Source organism: Chelon labrosus (genome assembly GCF_963514085.1).
Source record: "Chelon labrosus genome assembly, chromosome: 2".
Lineage (NCBI taxonomy): Eukaryota > Metazoa > Chordata > Actinopteri > Mugiliformes > Mugilidae > Chelon > Chelon labrosus.
In genome coordinates, this window is record NC_140338.1 from 4187291 (window position 1) to 4213659 (window position 26369).

The 26369-nt window shown below is 41.0% G+C and overlaps 1 protein-coding gene across 1 annotated transcript in view; it reads left to right on the plus strand.

Annotated features, from left to right (window-relative positions):
* Nucleotides 1-3071: 3071 nt before the first annotated feature.
* The window catches only part of LOC311506711 (SLAM family member 7-like), a gene marked incomplete at both ends in the record, with an annotated part of 64372 nt that continues 41074 nt past the window's right edge, over nt 3072-26369 (plus strand). The window contains 2 exons of the mRNA XM_084570780.1: nt 3072-3108; nt 8810-9115. Coding sequence (XP_084426906.1) covers nt 3072-3108; nt 8810-9115 — 343 coding nt within the window. The remainder of the gene's footprint in view (nt 3109-8809; nt 9116-26369) is intronic.

The following is a 26369-nucleotide window of genomic DNA, read 5'->3' on the forward strand; positions in this document are numbered from 1 at the left end:
ACTAACTTTCCCTCGTCCAGCCTTGGTTCATCTCTCACGATCTTTTCTGGTGATTTTGAAGTTAAATGTGTTTTCAGAATGAGCGGGGAAACACTTTCAGAACACGCTTTCACTAACAATGACTCAACAGCAGAAACAATCAGAAAAACGCATGAGTACATATCAGTTACTCATTAGCAGACGCACACTTGAACTAGAATTAATGTTGTGACCTTGGAGGTTGGTAGATGACGCCATGGTAATTACAGTTCAGGTAACTAAGCTAGATGTGATGATAGCAAACACAATGCTTGTCTCTGCACGTTAGAGACAACAATGAATGTTATTTAAATTAAATTTGCAGTGGCTGAACCAGGATGGTTATTTTTCTGTGACTCTGGAAGAGGACAGTGTTACAGTGTGTATGCACCAGCTGTTTCACTCTTGTGTGTCACAGTTAGCTTGTCACTGAAACAAATGAAACAAATTTTCAACATCTGAAGAGAAAGAACACAACGCAACTCTGTATTAAATCTGTATGTTAAAGGAGGCTAGCTAACATTAGCTGAATGCACTAAGTCCAGTCTAAAACCTGTTAACATTAATCCAAGTCTAATGACAATGACACAGCAACGCTAACAAGCCAAATAAATATGGTTGGAGGGGACATGCCCCCCGCCCCATTTTCTGAAATGAAATTAGTCGAAATTGAACAAATGTATTTTCAGACTTGACATTCTTCACATGTTAGATTCATAACAGTTAAGTAAGTGCAGTACTTTTGATATGAACGATATGGCGAGCCTCTACGTAGTTGTGATTTATGGTGGTATGGTATAAGTTGCATACCGGCAAAAAAACAAAAACAAATCACGTTTATGTCCCCCCCAATCCTGACATCGGATCTGCACCCCTGTGTGTGTCTACGAGTCGGACATGCGTGTCTATGCTATGGGCAATGTGGGCGACCGCCCAGAGCGCAATGCATGTGAGGTGGCACGAGCGCCATCAAAAAAAAAAACAAAAAAAAAAACTGAAAACAAAACTCGCCTGTTTTCTAGACGAGCGCTCATGTCAAGTTAGAGGAGTGGGCGCTAGGCCGCTCTCATTATCACATCAACTTCCTGCTAAGAGTCATACGGGTTGTGTGTGTGTCAGCAGTAGTGGAGGACGGGGGAGGGGGATCAACTTGCGACTGCAGAGGTTGGCAAGGAAGAGGGGGGCGAGGGATAGACTGATCCCAGGCCACACAACACAAACTGCTTCCAAATGAATTGTATTTCATTCCCAAAATTGACATAGACCCATAGACCCATACCTACATGTAATTAATTGGGTTATGTGGAAAAAAAAAAAAAAAGCTGTGATTGACGGTGTTGGCAAAAGTAATGCAAAAGTTAATGATGTCGAGCCTTCATCTTCATCATGGATCAAAGTTAAAGTTTGTCGTGGATTTTTTCACAACTTCGAATAAAAAGATCTCAAAACAAAGGTTTTTGTCTTTGTGAGTTTTATTGCAAAAAACAAAGGTATACCTTTGTTTTTTGCAATAAAACTCACATAATGTTTAGTGGGCCGTTCATGAAGGGGGAAGAATCATCTGTGAAAAAACTCCGCAGATTCTCTTCTGCCGTTTTAGTTTTGCAGACAGTTTTTATATTTTAAACAAGGGGTTGTACAATTACTTTCTGCTCATTCTTGTTCCTCTCATACGATGTTTAGTCTCTATTAGTTTGCTCAACAACAGTGGGACCTTGAGATGGTTCTCACAGATACGGCTGAGCAGGTGCAGATATGTTTTGTCTTGCGTGAGCAAAAGCATGACAGTCAGCACTTAAGAATTTTTCCACTACGGGAATGAATGGGGCACCGAAACACAGCTTCTAAATAACACATTATCTGCCACAAAACTCGTTCATTTCATTAATATTTTGTTATGATAGTCAGTAGGCTACTTAGAAAATTTCCACTACAAGACCAAAGAAGCATCAGGTGCTCAGTACAGAAAAAGAAGAAAAGAAGAAGAGGAGAAACGGGAAAAAGATAAAGGTATGCAGATTTCTAATATGTTGCTATTAGCTACAGAAGACGACTGTATTTGGTTTTTAGTTTTGCTGAACTAGCAACTATTAGAACTGAGGCAATTGCACTTCACACCTGTTGTTAATGTTAATGCCAGTTGTAAACAGGGTGAAAACCCCAGGTTGAAAAATCTGCTACAGTCTGAGCAGTGAATTCAGATTATGTTAATTATCTGCTGTTTCTCTATGTAAAACTGGTGTGTTATCATAACTGAAACTGTTCAGATGGTATTAGGATGATGCAAAACAAAACTCGTAGGCATATGTAAAATACGAAATAGTTGTATTAGTGCTTTTTTTTATGTAGTTTTTTATTTATTTATTTATTTATTTATTTATTTTTTAGCTTTCTTCGGGGATTTTTCAAGCATGGTTATTAGATCCTGTGATGAAGGATTTGTGCAATTTACATTGGTGTTTATATACTGTATTTCATTTATTTATCTTGTTTTTCTCTGTTCTTGTTACCTTTTTGTATTTAAAATAATACAAATAATAATATAATATATTGTTGAGTTGGTGGTGGGTTGGGGGGGGGGGGGGGGGCGGCAACTTTACCTTCGGTTAATGCTCCATCTCTCCATTGCTGCAGACTCTCTCTGATGTAGCGTGACACTGCTACGCCCAACTGAACACTGCTCTGCCGCTGATTGGCTTACCATGAAATCTTACCCTACCTTAGCCAATCATCATCATTTATGCGACTATACCCGCTCGCCCACCCAGAGGGATGAAAACACTGAGGCTGGGTGACAGCGCAACACAATGCACCCATTGTTCCCATCACTGGCTGTAAGGTACCCACCTGTTTCAATCTCCTAGTAGAGGAAGAACGCGTGGAGGCTTCTCACAACAGTCGGAATTGTAAAGCGATGTAATCAATAATATATAAATAATTTAAATCTATCTGAGTAATAACTGTTTTACATCCCTCCCTGAGAACGGAGTAGTGTCCGCTACTGTCTCCGCGTATCAGCTTCACTTCATCGTGTGTCTCCATTTAATGAAGTCATGAAGTTATGGAGGACCATCATCTTCCTCTTCTCCGGTAAGTCTTCACAGATGATCTGAATCTTTTCCCTGAGCTGATTGAAGGTGTTGGACCAAAATAAAACAAGAGTAGAAACATGAGGAGCTTCTCTAGCTTTAGAATAAAGATCAGCTATCTGCACTGTTCCAGAGAGTTTACTCTGATTGTTGTTGGATGGTGCTTGGAGCTAGAATCGTAGCTCATAGCTTCAACACAGTTTTCATCAAAATGGAGGAATACGGCTGCAGGGGTCGTCAAAGTGAAGCTACGAAAAAAAAAAGTAGCTAGAAAAATATTTCATAGCTTATATTCATTGTAGCGTGACAGTTATGTCCGGGATTTTAATTTTCTGAAATGTTGATCTAGATAAATTTATTTATCTCGTGAGAAATTCGGTAGAAACGTTACGTTTGACCGGTTTCCAACCCGTGCACACTCATTAAACTTATTTGTCCGTTATGTATATTGCTACTGAAACACTAGGCTGCGATTTGTGTTGAGTTTCACTTTGCACGTGATGGGATGTCCGGCTCTCATGCGCAGTTTAACCCGCTGCAGGACGGTGGTTTAAGTTTCTGCGTCAGACCAGGGGTCACCAACCTTTTTTAGACTGAGAGCTACTTCAAGCCTACTGAATAATATGAAGGGCTACCTGTTTGATACAAACTTCATGAATAACATAATCATGGGAGTCACACCCGTGGGGGATGGGGTGTTGCAACCAGTAGCGGTTTTAGGCACGGGCGAACCGTTTTTAATGACACAAGGGGGGCGGCACGAGCACTTGGAAAAAAATAAACAGATCTGCAGCGCTGCATGGTTTTCTATTATCTGTCATATCTGTGTGGGGATATTGTCGCCCCCTGCAGCTGCAGGCGCCCCTGCTTCTGAGAAGGTGCCATGCACAGAAGCTGCATACACTGTGCGATTGTCGGCTCATTTTGAGACGATTTTCCATTCGTGCGACTATTTTTTGAATCTGGCCGAATTTCGTCTCAGTCGCGTCCCAGACAACAAATTAGGTCTTGCCGACGTCGGGCCGCGTGTTCCTGCCCGACATAAAGTGCATCGGCGAGACGTCTTATGGAGATCGGTAGCTAATAGGCAAGACGTCGGGAAGACGTCGGCATTAGAATTATCGCCGACCGTGAGCCAACGTAAACCAAATGATCGCCGACCGTGAGCCAACGTAAACCCGACATAATTATTAGGCTATATGACTATGCGGCACGATCCCACTAGAGCGAGGAAAGCATTCGGTCACCTCGCTCTCCCACACTGGAACAGCTGATTTTCGGCTGCATCGCTGGAAACGCCACAGCATGCTTGAAAATCAGCTGTTCCAAAGTTAAGTCAAAGGGAGCGAAGCGTCTGAATGGTTTTCACCGCTCTAGTAGGATCCCACCGTTATATTAGGTCTTATTGATTTGTTTAGGCTAGCTGCTATCAGATTGTGTTCCAAGGACACAAGTTTCCTTACTGTATCAACAACACTCAATAACAGTTTATGTGATGTATTAATCATAAAAAAATCATACAGATGACACATTTCTGAGAGTGACTTAACTAAATCAATGTCAAAATATCCTTGAGGTTAAGAGGGGAAGAAAGAGAGAAATAGAGTGGGTTAGTATTACTATAACTCATGATCAGTGGCGGCTGGTGAATTTTTTGTGATTTTCACATACAAACGAAGCATTCTGGTGCATTCTGACAAAATAATAAAGACACAAGTTAACATTCTCTCCCTGTGTCTGTATGTGTTTGTGAGAAAGTGAGAGAGAGAGACAGAGAGAGGGAATGTGATTCTAAAATGGGTGAGTGTGTTACAGCCAATCTATTGTGTTGGTAACTTCACTCATAAATCTACAGTCAAATACGATAAAATACCAATATAATATGTGCAACCTTTTATGTGTGGTTGTTCAAGACACACTGAAGGCATGATGCCACCATAGGTTTGCAGAGAACTACATACAATATGTACACTTGAAAGGGGTGGGGTGGTGGAGTGGGGTTGTGAGGGCCGCTGTAATCCAGTGTCCATCCTCACGGGAAGAAACTCCCTCCAAGATAGTCAGTCGAGCAATCGTTTCAGTCCTACAACAGACATATCATGAAAATGTCATATCTTGGCCACATCTGTTTGATCTTTAGAGTTATCATTAATTAGAGACATGCAGAGGCTAACATTCACATACAGTATGTTAACAATAGGCTATTTACCGGGCCCTGTTCTGTTACAAGTATGTCTAGGTGGGCTATGGGATAGAAAATGTTGAGAACCCCTGGTTTAGGCTAAATAATTGTGATTTCAGTTTTGACCTAAATTATGGTTATTATTCCATTATTGAGCAGCACAGCAACAAAAACGGCAACAGCACAGCTGAGGTGTACAATACATCCAGTAAAAAACAATAGCTGTTGGGAGTAACTGTACATTGCTGTGAAACAGACACACATAGTAAATGTAGGGAACAAACAGGGATATACATTTTGATTAAATAAGGGATTGATGAAGCAGTGGATTGTAAGGTAATGTTTGAGTAGTAAGCTAGTTAGATCCATCTGCTCATATATTGTGTTCCTGATGACAAACTTCACATGACTGAGACCAAAGTGAACTTCAGCTAAGAACCAAATTATAGATTACATATTAGGGTGATGATGGTCAAGGTTTTACTGTGTACCTGTGTTGGAGCTGTGAACTGGGCAGGATCTGGAACATGAGTGGGACTGAACATTGCCTGTGGAACAGATAATCATGTAGGGAGCATTAGTTTATAGACAATTTGAGGACCCTGCAATCAATACATAATATGACAAATATGTATTAGACCAGGCTGTGATCTAGACTACTGTGCAATGTGAATGTAGAAGAAGTTTTTGTGAATGTACCGAGTCAAACTTTAGTTTAAAAGCATAATTATGTCCGAAGCGCCACTTTTAAGCTTCCGTTGTTGTTTTCAGGTGAAATGGCCTTTTGAATGGGAATGCCAGGAGCATGCTATTTTAAAAATACTAAGAAGGCTGGACACAACATGAAACCTTGATCGAGGTATCATCAGTGTCTCTACACATAAACTCGAGCATTGAGAACACTGTGTACACAGAGTTTACTAAAAGAGAGGTTGTGAACAACTCACTTGGTTTTTCTGCTCGCCGCCATCTTGCCAGTCAAGGAGTGAGTTGTCCAAACCCTTTCTTTTTAGTAAACTATGTGTACACGAACAATGTTCTCAATGCTCGGGTTCATGTGTAGAGACACTGATGATACTTCGATCAAAGTTTCAAGTTGTGTCGAGCCTTCTTGGGCTGCGTTCAGACTGCAGACGGATCTGATTCAAATCTGATTCCTTCTCATATCCGATTTTTAGGGCTGACTGTTCACACTGCCTTTAGCAAGTGTCCAAATCGGATATGGTTCTGTTCAGACTGGGCCACATTCTTCACCGGTCTGATAGGTTGCTGTAGCAACGAGCGGAAGCGTCATTCAGCACGTGTATTTGTCAGACGTCATATAATTGCGACAGCGACAAGCAAAACAACAACAAACAACACGATGGATGTACGTCACGTCAGTGTAAAGATTTATAAGGCATGCAGTTTCTTCCTCTGTCCAAGGCGAATTGTTTTCAAAGTCCTCCTCCATTGTGATAGCTGTAATATCACTGTCCGTGGCCGTAACGTGGCTCCTCCACAACGGAAATAGGCACGCGGTCTGGCGCATTGGTTCTGGCCTGGCGTCGCGTAAGTGACGTCACGGACAGTCAAAACCCATCTGAGTGTTGGGAGCTGTTCAGACTGAGACGCATCTGTCCATATCCGATACGAATGCGATATGAAACTACCTCTGGATGTGGTTTGCAACCGTTTGGCAAAAATCGGATTTCATGTGATCTGTCACTGTTCAGACTTCAAAATCGAGATCCGATTCAAATCTGAATGGGCTAAAAATCGGATTTTGGCTGGCAGTCTGAACGCAGCCTTAGTGTTTTAAAAATAACCATTTTGACACGATCATGCATCAAAATAGTAGTTCCCCCTAGCATCACCCTTCAAAAGGCCATCTCACCCGAAAACGACAACTCGGACAAGCTTAAAAGTTGCGCTTCGGACGTAATTATGCTTTTAAACGAAAGTTTGATTCAGGTGCATTCACAAAAACACCCTAGGATGCATTTTGGCGAGAGTTATGCTTGAAGTTCTGCTTTAGTTTAAATTGAACGTAAATGCCAAAGTAACCACTGGTCCCTCAGATTCAAAAGAAGTGCCGAACTTCACCTCTGCTAGCATGACTCTCCCTGCTATGGCCAGCGAAGTGGCAAGCTAATTATGCTAACGTTAACGCTAGCTAACGTTTGCTGAAAACACATTCCGTTAAAGCATTTTCTAACCACAACAGACGTCATAGAATACAATATCTGATTAAAAACACTTCTACAATGAGTTTACTTACGTAAGTTAGCCATATGCAGTATGTAAGTTAGCAGCTAACATAACCAGATAGCTTGAGAAACATCTTGTGTAACGCTAACCGTTAACGTTAACCTTAACGTTACTATCTCCAAAAAGTTATCCTAAACCGGATTAGTCTATGCATTCTACCAAATATCATAGCATATCATATATCATCATATAAATTGTGGCATACGGATTTTACACAAGCTCAACATACCTTTGTCCTTACAGCCGACTTGTCGCTGGATGTGGACCAACGGTTGTGATAGCCAGCCAACAGCACTTTCGGAAGGAAAAAAAAAAGAAAGGGGAAAAAAAAGCGGGATCGGCAAAAGGGTTCCTCACGGTTCCTCTGCCGATCTACGGAGTGCGCATGCATGTTGGAGCGGCATAGACTCATCACGCCGATGGTTTACCGACCTAAACTGACAAGTTGTATTTGGCGTGCAGGGAAAAAAAAACCTGCCGACACTTTGCCGCTGGTGCCCTCCAATTGCCGACGTCGGTAAGACCGACCGTGCTGTCTGGGTGTCGTGCTTCGTGCAGTATACGTGGGGTAACGAGGAGAGATTAACACCTCACGACGACCTCCCGATCACAAATCGTGTGCTCGCAAGAAAATCAAACTTGTTTGAAATCCTGGTCGCTCCTCGTGAAGGTATCGCACAGTAGAAGCAGTGCCACGAGCCGATTTGCCTCAACCTCGCTGAAGTTACATCAAAACAACTTCGATGTGCGTCTCTCACTTCTAGGTTCCTCTTCTTCGTCTTCTACTTATTTTTGCCGTTGCAGTTCCGGATGCAAAAGTCCGACGTGTGGTATACCTATGGACGTACAGTGCGAGCAGTCAAGTCGCATCAGAGCATCAGGTCGTGTAGTGTGAGAACATGATTCGTAGGCTTTGAACTTTTGAACTCGGCGATCTAGTCGTGCAGTTTGAGATGGAGCTGAATCAAAGGATTTTAAATATCTTACAGTGTATGCCTGGCCTTAATAATACAGCGTCCATCACAATTACATCCAAATGGCAAATTATGCAAATTAGCCGATGACGTCATTTAGCGACTTCTAGCGACTTTTAGGACAGCCGACAGCTACCCTTACTGAGGAGTTGGCAGCACTGCGTCCGTAGTGGGCTGTCAGGTGGGTTGTTAGCATAGAAGCTAGCATGTCACGTACTAAAGGGTTCCTGCATGTTGTTATGTTGATCAGAGGTTGTGACTTGATGTTTACTGTCGTGTCTCTTTATGTTTTACAGTGATTAGATTGTCTGATACTGAGGAGGTGAAGAAGAACCTGACAGGAACTGTGGGAGGAAACATCACTCTACCTGACCCTGTGATGGAGAGAGGAGTTCTGTTATATGGAGTAAAGCTTATTGCTTCAGTGATACAAAGAGAATATGAGATAGAACAGGACATTTACAAGAACAGACTTCACTGGAACAATACCACTGGACTCTTTACACTCTCAGGTCTGAAGAAGAACGACTCAGGAGATTATTATGTTGAGTCTGAAACAGGAAGAGTTTTCACCATCACATCTTATAAAGTCTCAGTGTTTGGTAAGTTCCATTTCTTCTTCCAGTTTGTGTGTCTTGATGCTGTCATTGTTCTAATAACATCCATATCCAGTTCATATGTTGCTGCTTGATCTGGGAATCCTCCACTTAAAGTGAACACTTCAGTCCTGGTTGGTTTGGTGACACCTGTAGTTACTGGTTGGAACAGTAAATGTGTTTTAATAGAACAGTCAGAGAACTCTGAGGGCAGTAGAAACACATAGTAATCTCTGTGATTCTTTCACAATGAGTCTGCTCAGTTAAATGCTTTTGATGTGTTCCCTTCAGGCCTCAACATCCTCATGCTGTGCATTACCTCCACACCACAATGTTTTTTTCATTCTCATCTGTTAAAGAGTCATCTTTGTTCTGATGACTGATCGTAGTTAACTTCCCGCTTCTTGTTTGTCTTGTCTGTAACGTTTCTCGGGTCGTTTTCATTTCCTGAGTGCAACACTCCTGAATTCAGTTCAATTCAGTTTTCTTTATTTAGCTTCAGTAACAATACAAATTGTCTCAAGACGCTTTACAACATCTGGTCTGATGTTGCAGACTCACCAGAAACTGGAAATCTGTTTTTCACCCTTAATATATTTTCTATCCTGTGGTTTCTTCTCTTTTTATGTAACTTGTATTTTTCGCACTTTCTTGCCTGCTGCTCTAACATCTGAGATAAGAGGTAAATTATTTGTCACATGCACAGTTACACATAGAACAATGCACAGTGAAATGTATTTTAGTACCTGCAGCCAGTAGTAAAACTCGCTCTGCAGAGAAGGTGATTGGCTGCAGTCTGAAGTCTCTCGACGAGCTGCACGCTTCCAGGACTCTGAAGCGTGCAGCTAAGATTGTGTCTGATCCCTCTCACCCTGGACACGGATTATTTAACAGACTCCCCTCTGGCAGACGGCTGCGATCCATCGAGTGTAGAACCACTCGCATGGCGAACAGTTTTTTCCCATCTGCAGTCCGTCTGCTGAACAATGCCAAGCCCCCCCCATGAACACATCAAACCCACTACCATCCCACAGTTCTGGTGGAATACTGTGTATATATTTTTGTATTTTTTGTATTTTATATATAGTTTCTATATTTATTTTATTTTATTTCATTTTATTTTATGCGTACCAACACCAAGGCAAATTCCTTGTATGTACAAACATGCTTGGCAGTAAAGTCTTTTCTGGTTCTTATTCTGATTCTAAAAAAAGAAAGAAATAATTCAACACATGTTGTGGAAGTTTTTCCTCTGCTGCTGGTGAAGAATGAAAGAGAGACTTCTGAAGGTTTTATTTTCTTTGCAAAGAAAAGGTCAATCAACACGCGAGCGGTCAAAGGTGAAGAAAGACCCCGAATGTGGGGAAACCTAAACATTTATACCCGAGGAACACCTCTTTTGCATCCCTTTGTCTGCTGCAGGGGTCGGTCCCTCCAGGAAGTGTTGCCACACCCTTTTGTCTATTGCAGGTATCGACGCCGACCCCCCGTTGGTGTGTTTTACACTTGGGGTATCCTGCAGGATCTTGCATTTAGGTGCAAAGCCGAGTCCAGACATCACAATCCACAAAGACAAAAGGGCCCAGTATCTCACGTTAGGAAGGGGGAGGATGGCCATCTCTAGTGGCTGAGACAAAGAAATTAAATTTACCATTACACACAGCACATAAGGTGGAAAATACGAGTATAAATGTATAACTGAAAAATAAAAAATAATTAAAATAAAATGACATACAATCAAATAGAATAAAATAAAATATAAAATATAAACTTAAAGGGGGTAGCTCTTGTGTATACATACATTTATAATATTGCAGCTGTGTCAATAAAGTACAGTGTTTCTGTGACGCCAGTTACGCCTCAGAGTAGAGCAGAAGGATGACATGGGGATAAAAACTCTTACACAGGGAGGAGACCAGACACAAGTCATTCAGCTTAGAGGCCAGTCTGGAGGAGACTATACTATTAAATGCTGAGCTGTAGTCAACAACGGATCCAGGGTGGTGGGCAGTGTGTGTAAAGAATCAGCAAGGTTTAACTGAGGAGGTTTGGCATTACAGACATGTGTATAACTTGTGTTCAGGAAAAGGTTTTAGCCGCTATTGTTGCATGAAGTACAAACAAAAATGAACCCGACTGGCAAAATCGACTCGCACCACGCGTAGGCTCCGTGTGTAGGTCCTTGTGTTTAGATCCCACAGTACTCTATAAGCACCTGTACTCCTCTGGTGGGCAGTCGATGTGTTGAGTAAACTCTGGTATCGCATTTTTGAAGTTGGCACTGTTAAAGGGGAACTACTGTTTTTTTACAACCTGGACCTTAATTCTGGCATTAAATATGATTGTAGGTGGCACAGTGGAATTGTGGTTAGCACTGATGCCTCACAGCAAGGAGGTTCCGGGTTCTAATCCAGGCCGACTGGTTCCTTTCTGTGTGGAGTTTGCATGTTCTCCCTGTGTCTGCGTGGGTTCTCTCCAGGTACTCCAGCTTCCTCCCACCATCCAAAGACATGCTGGTTAGGTTCATTGGTGATTCTAAATTGGGGTAGGTGTAAGTGTTTCTCTGTGTTAGCCCTGTGATAGACTGGAGACCTGTCCAGGGTAGACCCCCGCCTCTTACCCATTGACAGCTGGGATAGGCTCCAGCAGACCCCGTGACCCCTCACAGGACAAGTGGTTAGAGAAGATTAATGAACGACTAAAAATACGATCGTTTGCTCACCTATATAACTTTGGTGTCATTTGGAGTCATTCGGACGATATTTAGATCCGCGTATATCCATATAGTGGGAGTGACTGGGGCACCGAGACACAGCCTCTAAATAACGCATTTTCTGACTTGAAACTCGTTCATTTCACCAATATTTTGTTATGATACGCTAGTGCAAAAAACTAGCAGTAGCAAATTATTGGTGAAATGAACGAGTTTCATGGCAGATAATGCGTTATTTAGAGGCTGTGTCTCGGTGCCCCAGTCACTCCCACTATATGGATATACGCGGATCTAAATATCGTCCGAACGACTCCAAATGACACCAAAGTTATATTAAGGGTGAGTAAACGATCATATTTTATGCCAGAAATAAGGTCCAGGTTGTAAAAAACAGTAGTTCCCCTTTAACAGTGCCGGGCTACAATGAGGGCCACTTCACCCTGGCTAGCTTCCAGGATAAAAATCACCTCATGTCGCTTGGACAATGCGGCGTCCATGGCCGTCTGGGGTGGAATATAAACTTTCTCTTACGTCTTTAACCCCCCCCCCCACACACTTTTATTGAAATGATAATCTTTGAGACTTTAATCGTTTTAATATAATTTAAGCATCAATCTGAAAATGTTTCCCTCTTGACTTTCCCTGATGAACATGAGGAAGGAAGTCAGTGAAGTGTAGTTTCTAAAGTCAGTGGTCTTCATATGTCTTTCCTCTGCAGACTCTGTCCCATCTCCTGCAGTGAAAACACTGAGTGTGAGCTCTGAGAGCTGCTCCCTGCTGTGTTCTGTGGACCAAGCTGAAGAGACCACACTGTTGTGGTACAAAGACGAGGAGATCCTGAACCAGAGCAGCTCTGCTGTCTCTCTGCTTCTCTCTGTACACGAGCAGGACTTCAACTCTTCATTCAGATGTGTGGCTGCCAACCCTGCAGAGGAAAAGACTCTTCCAGCCAATGTGACCACGACCTGCAGAGAAAAGAAGAGAGAAGGTTTAGACAACCCAGACCAAAGACATCGTAAGATTCATTCTGACACTGATTTAAAAAATGTAACTCTCATCTTTTAATGGTTGTTGTTGTTGTGACATACTTTATTTCTTTGTTCAACAGGTTTGATTCACATTATAATACCTGTCACTGTTGCTGGTGTTTTTCTTGTTGCACTGGCTGCCTGCTTCATCAGATTCATATATATTCACCTAAAGAAGACAGTCAGTCAAACACAAGGCAGGTTTTAACTCTGTTTCTATTTAATTCCACTGATTAGATTACATTTTAAATGAATACGTTTGTCTCTAAGATTTTTTGTAGCACTGATTCTAAATAGTTTGTCAGTGTTTCTCTGGATTAGATTCCTGTATGTGTAACTTTCTTTAAAGGACAGTTGTGTTGATAAAGACTTTGTTCAGGACAGTAAATGTTATTTCTCTAAGAAACATGAGTGATTTTACAGCAGAATGTTCTCAGGTCTCTATCATGGTGAGTCAGATTGAGGTCACATGATACTGGTGTGTTGACAAAAGGACATGAACTTGATCTGTTTCCTAAACTGCACAACAGTCCAACCAGTTGTCAGGAAACATAACTATAAATGAACACAGATTGTGGAATGTTTTCATACCCAGCGTCTCATGAGTTGTTCAAAGTCTTTTGAACTTTTCTCTTCCTGTCATTCTGTGTCAACATGTTCAACATAATTTGACAAATACAGACATACCTGAATATTCTGAATATTAATAGTTTATGCACATTTTTATTGCAAATTAACAAACATCGTGAACAAATCTCAGTTCATCTTCGTCACTGGATTCCTGATTTAGGATTGGATTAGAAATCTTTTTCCTACTTTCATGTCTGTGTGGCCTCTCATGTCATCTATCAGGGCCTTTGCTTCCTTGTCTGATATATTACTACTCTTTTGAAGTAAAGTTTTGCTTGTTGAAATTTAACTTGACCTCTGTATCTTTGCAGTGGTGGACGAAGACTCAGAAGTACAGTATACTGAAGTGAACATACAGAAGCAGTCAGGTCAGTACTAGAGTAAACTCCTCATGTTGGCTGGACACACTGACACTTAACGGAAGTCGTCAGATCCATTACCGAATTTATTGGAAATAGCCTGTATGCAGTCAGCATCTAGTCAGCATCTATTTATAGTTCTGCTTAAAAGTATTAGAAATTTTTTAAATTTTTGCATTCAAATTACTCAAACCATCAGTGGATTTTCACACTTGTCCTGCAAAGTAGACAAATGTATAAAGGAATAAACAAACCTCGTGTTTGTTTATTCAAGTAAATTAATAATTTGTACGTATGCTTGAGTTGTTAAAGTCAGTGCCTCCTTGTTTCCAGTATCTGCTGTGACCTCCTTGTAACTAAATGTTTCTGGTAACTGCTGATCAGTGGTCTACAGCAGCTTGGAGGAATTTTAGCCCATTCCTCAGAACAGAACCACTTCAGTTCTGAGATGTTGGTGGGTTTCCTCACATCAACTGCTTGCTTCAGGTCCTTCCACAATATTTCTATTGGATTAAGGACTTGTAATCCACATGTTTTGTGTATTTGTTTTTATGCAGGAATGTAGAAAATTCTGAAGGACTCACTGTATATACCGACCTATCTGCTGTAGAGTATCCAGTACTATCCTTTCCAATGTTCATCATAAGTAAATGTCCTGAAATCTGCTCAGAAAAAAAGAGATGCACCTTTTAACTTGGAGCAAAACTCACATCCCCAGAGTTTGAAATTTTCTGTACATTCACCAATACTTTTAAAAACAGGAAGTGTTTACATTGTAGATCTCTCTCCACCTTAATCACCAACCTCCTGTGTTTTGTGTTTCTTCCTCTGCAGAGAGAGAATTTCTCAGATTCTTCAGAGAACGGTCAACACTTTGATCTGTCAGTGGTCTATGATAAACTGGAAGCTCACCACATGTTGCCCAATGCTGCTGAGACCACCTGAGACAATACTGAAGAGATTTCCATTTTTAATGAGATACTGATTGACAACAAAATATGAGCTGTAAACTGATCTAAGAAATGCAGAGCCACAGCCAGACCACAACGTCTTCCTCAACAACTCAGGATCCTTTTCAGAAATCTTCAACTGGTGATGTTGATTAGTATCGGTGCCAGTCAAGGCATTTTTTTAGATTATTGTATTGGATCGTATCGGGCTTCAATCAAGTCTGATCTTCTGTAGTGTTTTTATTTTAGGTCTGGCATTAACCAAAACCACGTCCCTGTAGCATCAAAACGTCTTCTTCCTTTTCTGTTTTAGTGGCAGTTGGCTAGCGTCAAACTGTCAAAAATAAAAGAAGAAGAAGAATGATGGAGTTCTACTGGTAGATTTGTCACATGTTCTGAAAACGAGATTCATTTATGAGTCTCACACTGCTGGATGTGTCCAACATGATCGTTGCAGCTAAAGATGGAAATTACCTCATGTAAAATACGTTACAATGAATCTTGCATCCCAGTGATGTGGTGTGTGACATGATTAGTAATAATAGTGTTGCTATTTAAAATGTTTACCTTTATTTTCTTGGCTTTTATAAAAAATGGCTGCCTCAGGGAACCTCGCACAAGGCTTAGGGTTAACAACAACCTGCAATCTGTTATTCTAATAGATGATTTAATGTTTAAGCTTTATTATTTACTGCTGCAAATGCTGTCGTCTGGTTTATTCAGACTAAAAGGGAGTTCATATCTGACAGCTTGGATTCATTAATGAAAACATAGTCATGGAAAATTGTGGATGTAACACATCTGGATATCGATTTGAATCAAATCATGAACAAGATAATCATGATCCAGATTCACACCTCTACTAAACACAGTTGGTGCTGGAGACTCTGCAAACTTTGGAATATGTTTCTGAACAGAACAAGTTACTCTCTTGGTTCAAGACCTTAAACTGTACGTATGATGGACAAACTGTGATCTCTGTATTTATCTGAATCTTGTCTGAGGCTCCGTTCAGACCTCTCATTAACATCTGACCTCACCTGTCCATCTTTACCTGTTTACCTGTCTGCGGGCAGGGTTAAACTTATTTCACTCATTAAGTTCCTCTTTATTTCTTGTGTTGGGCCATGGAAATCTACAGATGAAGTAATTTATTTTGTGGCATTTAAGTGACACCTTACCCTAACCACGTTAACTAAGTGCCTAACCCTAACCCATATGTGACCCAGATAAATTAGTGGCTTACTAATTAAGAGTTAAAACATATATTATACATATGGGGACCTATTTTTCTTGAAGTAAAATATTAAATTCCAGTGTTCAGTGAACGTAGCTGAGTAGATTGACATGTTGTCTCAGCCAATCAGCTGCTGGCTGACAGTCATTAGTCCCACCCATCTACAAGCTGATAGTAGGCGCGTTCGACTTCATGCAGATCTGACTTGACGTGATGCATGCTGGGTAGAACAAGTTCGTTTTAACCAATCATATTCGAGATCTATGAGCATGACAACCCAGCATGCATCACGTCAAGTCAGATCTGCACAGATCTGCATGAAGTCGAACGCGCCTACTGTTTGTATCCAGCTGCTCGATAAAAAAGTTAATTGAGAAAGTTAATGTTGAATGAAGGATTTTTATTTTGTTGTTTGGCTGGATGTGTATGTAAAAGAGATATTTTTTCACACTTATTTTTTTTTAACTCTAAAAATGTTAACTTTGCACTTTAAAACATCGCAGCAGTATACTTTTGTTAGGTGACAGGCAGGGTGAGGGGGCAGAATTGTTTGTGTATATGTATTTTCCCTCCTGTTCTTCTCTTCCCCTCCTTCTCACTGCTCTCAGGTAAAATCAACATAATTAGCTTACACCTGTGGAGCACAGCTGGCCAGTCATTCAGGTTCCAGTATAAAAGGGCCGTTCCTGCAGTGATTCTCTGTAACTGGTGCCTTTTGTGTCCCAGAGGTTTAACGCAAAGATTTAAAATTAAAGTTACCAATAAAATGCATTTTAACCAAGAAACAGAAAGAAACATGTGTATTTGCATATAACACAAGAAAATATTTGAAAAAAATACATTATTCACATTTTTATAGGTCACTGAGTATCAGATGGCAGACAAAAATGCATGTCCCCAGTGACCAAAGTTACTTTTTCATTCAATCTAAAACATATAAATTTCCATAAACCCCATTTTTTCTGCTAATATAATCATTTACCTGTCTACTTTAACTAAAATAAAAGAAAACTGAAAAGAATTCATGATTTTTTTTCATGAAATGGTACTATGTAATCATGTCCCCCAAGTTTGTTCAACCCCGTAACAGCATAGCATTTTCCACTCTTTTTGAATAATGGTTCAGTCCAACATACTCAACCTTCAGAAAGTGACCTTACTCAAGTCTTTTCAAGGTCTTGCTGTGAAGAGAGGTAATTGTTAGCATACATTTTTAACCATATTTCATTGTTTTTTTTGTGAGATTGACATCGTCATGCTCAACCTTTCAACACTGTTACACAGATAAATGATATTTAGATATTGTTTAGGAAGAATCAAACAATTGTGTGGAAAAGTATATCAATTTCATGATTTCCAAATGCCATGTGGTGCTAATATGTTTGCTAACATGGGAGCTATGGCTACTTTTAGCTAGAATCTTCAACCCCGTAACATTCAACCCCGTAACAAAAATGGCTAACATGACAAAGAAATTCCTAGTAATTTTTGGCATTCCATGTCTAAGGTGGGAAACAGTATTTTACCAGAGGTTCAAATACTCCTTTATCAGATGCAATGTTCAGAAATACAGTAATTTATGGTATTTTTTCAAAATTCTGAGAACCCAAAAGGCACCCGTTACAGAGAAGGTTGTGTGTTCTGTGTTATACTTCGTTATTTAAAACTGTAGGGTTGTGGAGTGAGTAAGTGTGACTGGGTAAATTTTGGAGTACTCTATACATTCAGTCATTATTTCAATCAACACTAGGTTTTAGGGTTGGTGCCACTTTTGTGTTTATTTTTGTTCAGACCCATTTGTAGATAAGAGAGTCAGGTCTTTGTTTGCATTTTGTTTCAAGTGTAGCCTCAGTTTAAGACCAGTTTTGTTGTATATACTTTTTTTGATTATTTGGCACACCACACTCCTCCACAACTGTATATCTGTATTAGTAATTTTGTTTAGTTAATAAAACATTTTTCTTTATCCCACATGAACTCTGGTTTCATTTATTTTGATTCTCGTATTTATGTCTCCTTGCCCTTAAACCGTCTAAGGAGTCGTAACACTTTATAAGGAAATTATAAAGTAAATGTGAAAGAGAGAAACATTTTTTTATTTTTCTGTATTCAATTCAATTCAATTTTATTTATATAGCGTCAATAATAATACAAATCATCTCAAGACGCTTTACAAAAACCCGGCCTGAAACCCCCAGAGCAGCCTGAAGGCAACGGTGGCAAAGAAAAACTCCCTTTTAACAGGAAGAAACCTTGAGCAGAACCCAGCTCATATGGAGGAACCCATCTGCCTAAGGCCAGCCGGGTACAGACAGAAGAAAGAGAGAAGAGAACAGCAAGATAAACATACATCTGGATCTGTGCAGATCTGACTTGACGTGATGCATGCTGGGTTGTTCATGCTCATAGACCTCGAATATGATTGGTTAAAATGAACTTGTTCTACCCAGCATGCATCACGTCAAGTCAGATCTGCTCAGATCTGACTTGACGTGATGCATGCTGGGTTGTTCATGCTCATAGACCTCGAATATGATTGGTTAAAATGAACTTGTTCTACCCAGCATGCATCACGTCAAGTCAGATCTGCTCAGATCTGACTTGACGTGATGCATGCTGGGTTGTTCATGCTCATAGACCTCGAATATGATTGGTTAAAATGAACTTGTTCTACCCAGCATGCATCACGTCAAGTCAGATCTGCTCAGATCTGACTTGACGTGATGCATGCTGGGTTGTTCATGCTCATAGACCTCGAATATGATTGGTTAAAATGAACTTGTTCTACCCAGCATGCATCACGTCAAGTCAGATCTGCTCAGATCTGCATGAAGTCGAACACGCCTAATGGAGTGGACTTTATCAAGTTTATCAAAGTACTTTAAGTTAATGCCTCTCATTTACACATTTACACACGAACGTATATATATTCAGGAAACCGACAGGAACCAAAAACAACGTCTAACATTAACTACTCAGAATGTTAGAGACGTTCGTATAGGCTATATGTCTATGCTCATCTCTGTGCTTGTAACTTCCGAGTTTTACCGCTCCGTGGCCGTGATGAAACCACTGAAACCTGAGATTACACCGTCAGGCTATGTCTCGGCTCATTGCATACCAGGCTATACCGCAACAGTGATTGGATGTTTACTGAGGACTTGGGGGCGAGGTGCTGTATGTGTGTCCATTTTTCGGCGGATTTTTCCGCTAATGCAGATAATTTTGTCAACTTGTAATATATTAATTTTGTGAGTATATTAAAATGTACTTTCTCAACTTCTAAAATTTTGATTTGAGGGGGCAAGACATTCATTTGAGGGGGCAGTGCCGCTTCGAAGTCTCGGCACGTCTCGTAACGGGGTAAGTTTATAAGTAAGGGATAATGCCCGACGAGGTGTCCATTAACAGAAATTAATGGACGACGCGGAGGCGTGAACCGTCCGACGCGAAGCGGAGGACGGTTGCTTCCGCGAAGTCCATTAATTTCTGTTAATGGACACCTCGAAGGGCATTATCCCGCTTATACCATGGTCACTTACGAAAGAAAGAAATATTTAATCAATTAATAATACTTTAATGTGTTTTAGAGTTAAAATCGTGAGTTTTTTATTTTTACAAGTCGAGCGCACTATTTAATATCTCCCGTATACAGGCGTTGCCAAGCAACGTGGCCATAGCGACCCGACCGCAGCAGTTGATCAGTGATGGGAAGTGAGATGATGGCTTTACGTTACGTGATAAAGTATCATATCAGAAGGCCAGTGCACTACTTACCACTTGTGTGTGTCCAGAGGATGATGCGAAACTTTGTTTTAAAGAATCAAAGTTTACAGATAGTTTCCTAAATCGTTTTTATTACAGCAAATATTGTCAACCATTCACTCTGATCATCACGTGTTGAAGCAAGCAAGTAGCCTATATGCAAGACAGAAAGACAGGCAATGGCAGTAGGCCCATGCCAGACGTAACTTAACACACTATTTAAAATTAAATGCTACGTTTCCATTAATTGTAAAATTTGATAACGATACTGGCATGTCCATCATCGTGGCATTTGATGGACGGACATTTAAAGTTTGTGGCTCGCTGCGACCACTGCTTGGGACATTGGGAGATGACAAAATGTTGCTCCATTGTCGTCTGTCCTGTACTGACGGAGCCCAGTAAGCCTGCAGGCTGCTCTCACAACGATGCCCCGTCACCGACATGATCTGGCGAGTTTCCAGCCCGGCGTCAGAGAGACGACCGACAGCTGTGCTCCGGAGGCTGTGGTTGGTGTAAACCCGCGACAGACCCACCTGAAAGAAACAATAATAAACAGGCTATATTAATGAGGACAGAAGAGGGGTTATACGGCTACATTATTATTAGATTGTAGCTACAGACCTCTTCGCTGATTTTTTTCAGCATGTTCCCCAGGTAGTGGACACCCATCGGCTCCCTGGAGTACCACACATCAGATACCACCACAGTGATGGAGCGCTTCGGGTGGAGATAAAACGATTTTGCATCTGGTGGACACTTGGAGATGTACTTTTTAAAACTTTTTACTGGACACAGAGGATCCCCGGGCCTGGCGAACATGAACCCTCGTAGGTTTTCCTTGTGCGGGTCGTTCGGATCTTTATGGTTTTTTGTCTGAGGATTATGAGCTAAACTGACGTATTCAACGCCATGCTCGTCTCTTTGGATGATAAAAGATGTCATGGTCAGCTCTCGGCTCCCCTCCCTGCCACGCCGAGCAAAACACAGCTGGATGTCAAACCACACCTTTCTGACGAGGCCGAGGGGCGTATCGGGAGACAGCGCAGATGCACATCTGATTCTTTCAAGATCCGACTCAGTGATGCGAGGATGGTGGAAGCTGGTGTCCTTCCCACTCTTTCTGTAACGCTTTAGCATCGCCTTAAAAACCGCATTACTGGTCTTGAACACAGTGTCACTAATGATGTTGACATCACTTAAATGGCGGTTAATGCCGGCTCTCAGACTCCTCAAACTGGCAACACTATATTCTCCTCCTTCCTTGGTCGACTGGACAGACGCATAAAACAGTCGCAAAACGTCGTTGAGAGTGGCGGCAGTGTAGCTTTCAAAGTTGATGTCCATATTTTTGTCAGCCAGGAAGTCTCTTAATGTTTTAACTGCCCATTTCGTGGTTTTCTTTGTGTTCATCTCGTCCTTGTCATCCTCTAATTCGTTAAGTTCCTCCGGTGTCACCTCCTTGTGTCGCTTCTCCTTTTTCTTTTCATGTTCTCTTCTCTCTTTTTCTTCTGCTGCATCCCAGTCTTCAAAGTTGTCAAACTCACCAAATAAGTTAAAAGAAATGATAAAATCACTCATGTTGGTCTGTCTTGCTGTTGCGATGAGTCAACTGAAATAACGTTGAGTCTCCGTTGCCATGGTTACCATCTAGCGTTTGAGCCAGCGCAATAATTTAGAACTGTCATCAGGCAATTTGACGGAACGTCTTTCCTAGGTGTACATTATCACTTTTTAACCCACACCCTCCAGCCAATCAGAATCGAGTATTCACCCAGACCATGGTATAAGGGTGTGTGAACCAGTGAGTCTGCGGTTTATACGGGGATGTCACAGTTGCCTTGAGACAGATTATGTTATGATTGATTTCCTGTCTGGTTGTGCTTTTGCTAGAAGATATCTGTGCATGGACATAGCGTATTTTGTTAGACTGTTGTGGTTCGATTGATTGTTTAGAACAGTGGTGTCAAACTCAAATCAGCGAAGCTAACCACGGGGCTAAGTTAGCATGCTAATGCTAATACCGTGTTAAACATGCTGCTGTTATTTGGCTAACGGTCACTTTCACTGTGTCTGTATGTTAGCATGTTAACAGACTGGTGTTTAGCTGCAGTGGTGTTGTTATTTATGGGAAGCTTTCTGTTAGCCGTGGACCCGTTGTCTGCTAACTGGTACAGAGTTACTACGTCTTTGTGTCAGAGTCTCCGTTAACATATTTTAGTATTTAGTTCTCTGATGCTTGTGGCTTCCACCTTTATAGGTCAACCGTATAGACTTTGTCATTAATTTTCTTCAAAAGTACACAGTCAAGTCACGTAAAATATTACAGTAGTAGTCAGGGTCACTGTGGACAAGAACCAAGACAGTATTTACTATTGTCTCCACAGATCAGCTTTACTTCACCATGTCTGTCTCCATTTAACGACGCTTTATGTCTCCAATCATGGAGTCATGGAGGACCATCATCTTCCTCTTCTTAGGTAAGTCTTCTAATTCTGGGGTAAATGTTGGAGCATTTAAAGATCTGTCCCTTCTATGCAGAGCTACCTCAATCTATAGAGGAGACTTTGGACTGAAGCGTATCTTCTTATACCATTGACTCTACAGATGTTGCTGTGACTCTGACTATGTTGCAGCAGTACATTAAAGTTTAAATTTGTTGCAGAAATCTTTGTGTTGCAGCAAGTTTGCATTTTCATCCATAAAATGTGCAATAGCCCGATCCCTTTAGTTCTCCAGTCCTCTATACATAGAGATCAGTAGTAGTAATAGTAATAATAATAATGTGTACCTACTGTCCCACACGTGTGTTATGTGGTGTAAAAGGATGTTTGTAGATTAATTTCCAGTACAGAAGGACTCTCTGATAGAAATCAGACAGTTTAACTGACAGTGAGTTACATTCAAAGTCACACTACAATAGAAAGTCCATCCTTCCCACATTTTCAAAAAACACACTGGACTCCAGTTTTGTGGATCTCTGGATCTGTTTGGGAGCAGGGAAAGGGGGGCACACGAAGTCAGCGTTTGTGTTATGTACTGGTTTCCCCTAGGCTGGTCGTGACAATAAACCCAAATGATTGATTATGCTCATCATTTTTAACCATATCATTTTCCCATATAAAAATATAACATCTCATATGAAAATATAACACATTTCCTGCATATGAAATTGAAGTTTACACTGTTAATAGCATTTTTGTTTCCAAATATTGATATTTCATCTTTCATCTTCTGTAACCGCTTGTCATCTGAAGGGGGGGGGGCTGGAGCTAGCTCAGGGCTAACACAGAGAGACAGACAACCACTCACTCTCACACCTACGGCCAGTTTAGAATCACCAATGAACCTAACCAGCATGTCTTTGGATGGTGGGAGGAAGCTGGAGAACCTGGAGAGAACCCACGCAGACACAGGGAGAACATGCAAACTACACCTGTGACCAGGTCCCAAACAGGAGCGATTGTGGTTCTGCGTTAGCTGGCTGCTAGCAACAGAGAATAGCGCTTAGCTTAGCTTGGTGGCCTTAGCTAGCTGGTAGCAGGGAGCCCCACCCCAGCCCCCCACCAACACTACACCCACATTCCCATTTCTGGGAATTATCTGAGAGGCAGAGTCTCTCACAACCAACATGTTTGCTGCCATGCCCGAGCTTCATTCACGCTCTGCAGAATCCAATAGGTGACGTCATGGAGAGTTTGTCCATCTTTTATATACAGTCTGTGATAGCATCTAGTGACATCAGACAGCTCCCATCTATCACCTGTCACTCAAAGCGGCCAGGCCCATAATTATGCAGAACTTAATAAATATAAACGGGACAAATGTACAGTTGTCATGAATAGTGAAATAATATATTAAGAACAAACCTGTTTTTGTACCAGTCTATCTAATATTGCTGTAAAGTTGGGGCTCTACAGGCATTTGCTCACTTTTAGAGCCAGAGTCAATGAACTGCAGTTTTTTGCTGATTGGTCCTGAAGTGTCTCACCACATTGTGCTGCTTTGCTGTTGCTGCAGTAGCAAAATGTGATCTACACACTTTTCTTTTACTGTTGTAAAAAAGAACTCTTCCTCCCACTCACTGTGAAAATATAACATGTTGATCAGAGGTTGTGACTTGATGTTTACTGTCGTGTCTCTTTATGTTTTACAGTGATTAGATTGTCTGATGCTGAGGAGGTGAAGAACCTGAGAAAAACTGTGGGAGGAGACATCACTCTACCTGACTCTGTGAAGGAGAGAGGAGTTCTGTTATATGAAGGAAAGCCTGTTGCTTCAGTGAAACAAAGAGAATGTAAGATAGAACAGGACATTTACAAGAACAGACTTCACTGGAACAAAACCACTGGACTCTTTACACTCTCAGGTCTGAAGAAGAACGACTCAGGAGTTTATTATGTTGACTCTAAAAAAGGAAGAGGTGTCACCACAGTCTCAGTGTTTGGTAAGTTCCATTTCTTCTTCCAGTCTGTGTGTCTTGATGCTGTCATTGTTCTAATAACATCCATATCCAGTTCATATGTTGCTGCTTGATCTGGGAATCCTCCACTTAAAGTGAACACTTCAGTCCTGGTTGGTTTGGTGACACCTGCAGTTACTGGTTGGAACAGTAAATGTGTTTTAATAGAACAGTCAGAGAACTCTGAGGGCAGTAGAAACACACAGTAATCTCTGTGACTCTTTCACAATAAAAGTCAGCTCAGGTAAATGCTTTTACTGTGTTCCATCTACACCCTCCAGCTGCTCATTTCCTCTTTCTCTCTACACCAGAATGTTTTTTATTCTCTTCTGTTAAAGAATCATGACGCCTCAACTTAACTCTGGTTGGTTTCTCACCAGTAAACTGTAGAAAGCTCAAGACTCCAGCAGCACTTGTAGTGTAGGGAACAACTTCATTAGACAGACTCACCAAAAACCGGAAATCTGTTTTTCACTCTTAATATATTTTCTATCCTGTGGTTTCTTCTTTTTTTATCTAACTTGTATTTTTTCCACTTTCTTGCCTGCTGCTGTAACATCTGAGGTAAGAGGTAAGTTATTTGTCTCGTGCACAGTTATACATAGAACAATACACAGTGAAATGTATTTTAGTACCTGCAGCCAGTAGTAAATAAAAAAAAAAGAAAATAATTCAACACAGCACGCAAGGTAAAAAAATATAAAAATGTATAATTGAGAAATAAAAAAAAAAAAAAAAAAATGACATAATCAAATAAAATAGATTGAAATATAAAAAGTAAACACTCTGGTATATACATACATTTACAGTATCAGTGTCAATAAAGTGCAAGGTACAGTAATGTAGTGATACTTAAAAGGCTCAGAGTAGAGCAGACAGATGGCATGTGGATAGAAACTCTTCTTCAGCCTCTCAGTCTTTATACTGGAAACGCCGACCTGATGGCAGTAGAGAGAAGAGAGTGTCTGGGGTGCCCTTAACCTAATGTTATATTATAAATGTCCTGCAGATTTGTGGGGGGGGGGGGGGTCTGATGGTCTGTTCCCCTGTTCCCCTGAACAGACCTACCCACCCAGGAACAGGGCAGTTGCTAGGAATTCTGGGCCCCCTGAAAGAATATCGGCGTGGGCCCCTCTACCCCATTCATTGCCACTTTTTTTATAACTGTGTATTATGATGTTTTTTCTTTGTTTTTCTGTTGATGCCTGGTGTATAATCACTCAACAATGAGTTAGAGTATTATTATGTAAATTATTCCTGTTTCTCTGATTTGCAACATGTTTTTACACCTCTGACTGTATACATCTTCAATTAACCACTCAACAAATAGGTAGTGGGTATTTTATTGTATTTATTAACTGATGAAGAATACACAAAATCTAAATGGGCTTACTCAGTAGGCTCCCATAGCTCTAGGCAGACAGCTTCACTTTGCCATTGTATGTGGAGGGCAAGCTCTTTTGAGTAATGTCACCCTTGTCAGACAAAACATATTTTTAAACCATCCAGAAGTCAGTGTAAACTGTCCAAAACTCTAAATTGTCTTTTTGTTATTGTCAGCCATTATGATGTGTTTTATTTTATATCGCTGTGAAAACAAACAACAACAAATCTTGTTGGAACATTTAACTTTTTTGTATTTTCAAATGTCCCACCATAGCTAACACATTTTTACAAGACCACATTTGAACACATCATGATAACGTTATTGACCTTCGCCTAATGCTCATAATTACTGAGTAGAACTTGAATGCGTCATAATACAGTTCAGTGTAGCCTCGTAACTGAGCGGGTGCTTGGTGTTTACTGGAGCACTGTCCGACAGTAATATGTGTGAAACACACAGTCCGCTGTAGATAGCCTCCACATTAGTAACGTTCAGTTATCTACACTAGGAATCGCTGCTCTGCAATGAACTGGAGACTTGCCCAGAGTGTAGCCCGCCTCTCACCCGATGATTGACAGCTAACGTAAGCTACTGCGCCCTGTCAGGTACGCGTTACAGACAATAAATGAATGAATGAACAAGTAGGCGCCCTCGGTAGTTTTACTCACCATTCTTACAAAAAAAATAAATTGATGTCCTGGGCCCCTGCTCTGTTGCTCCTAGCCCTGG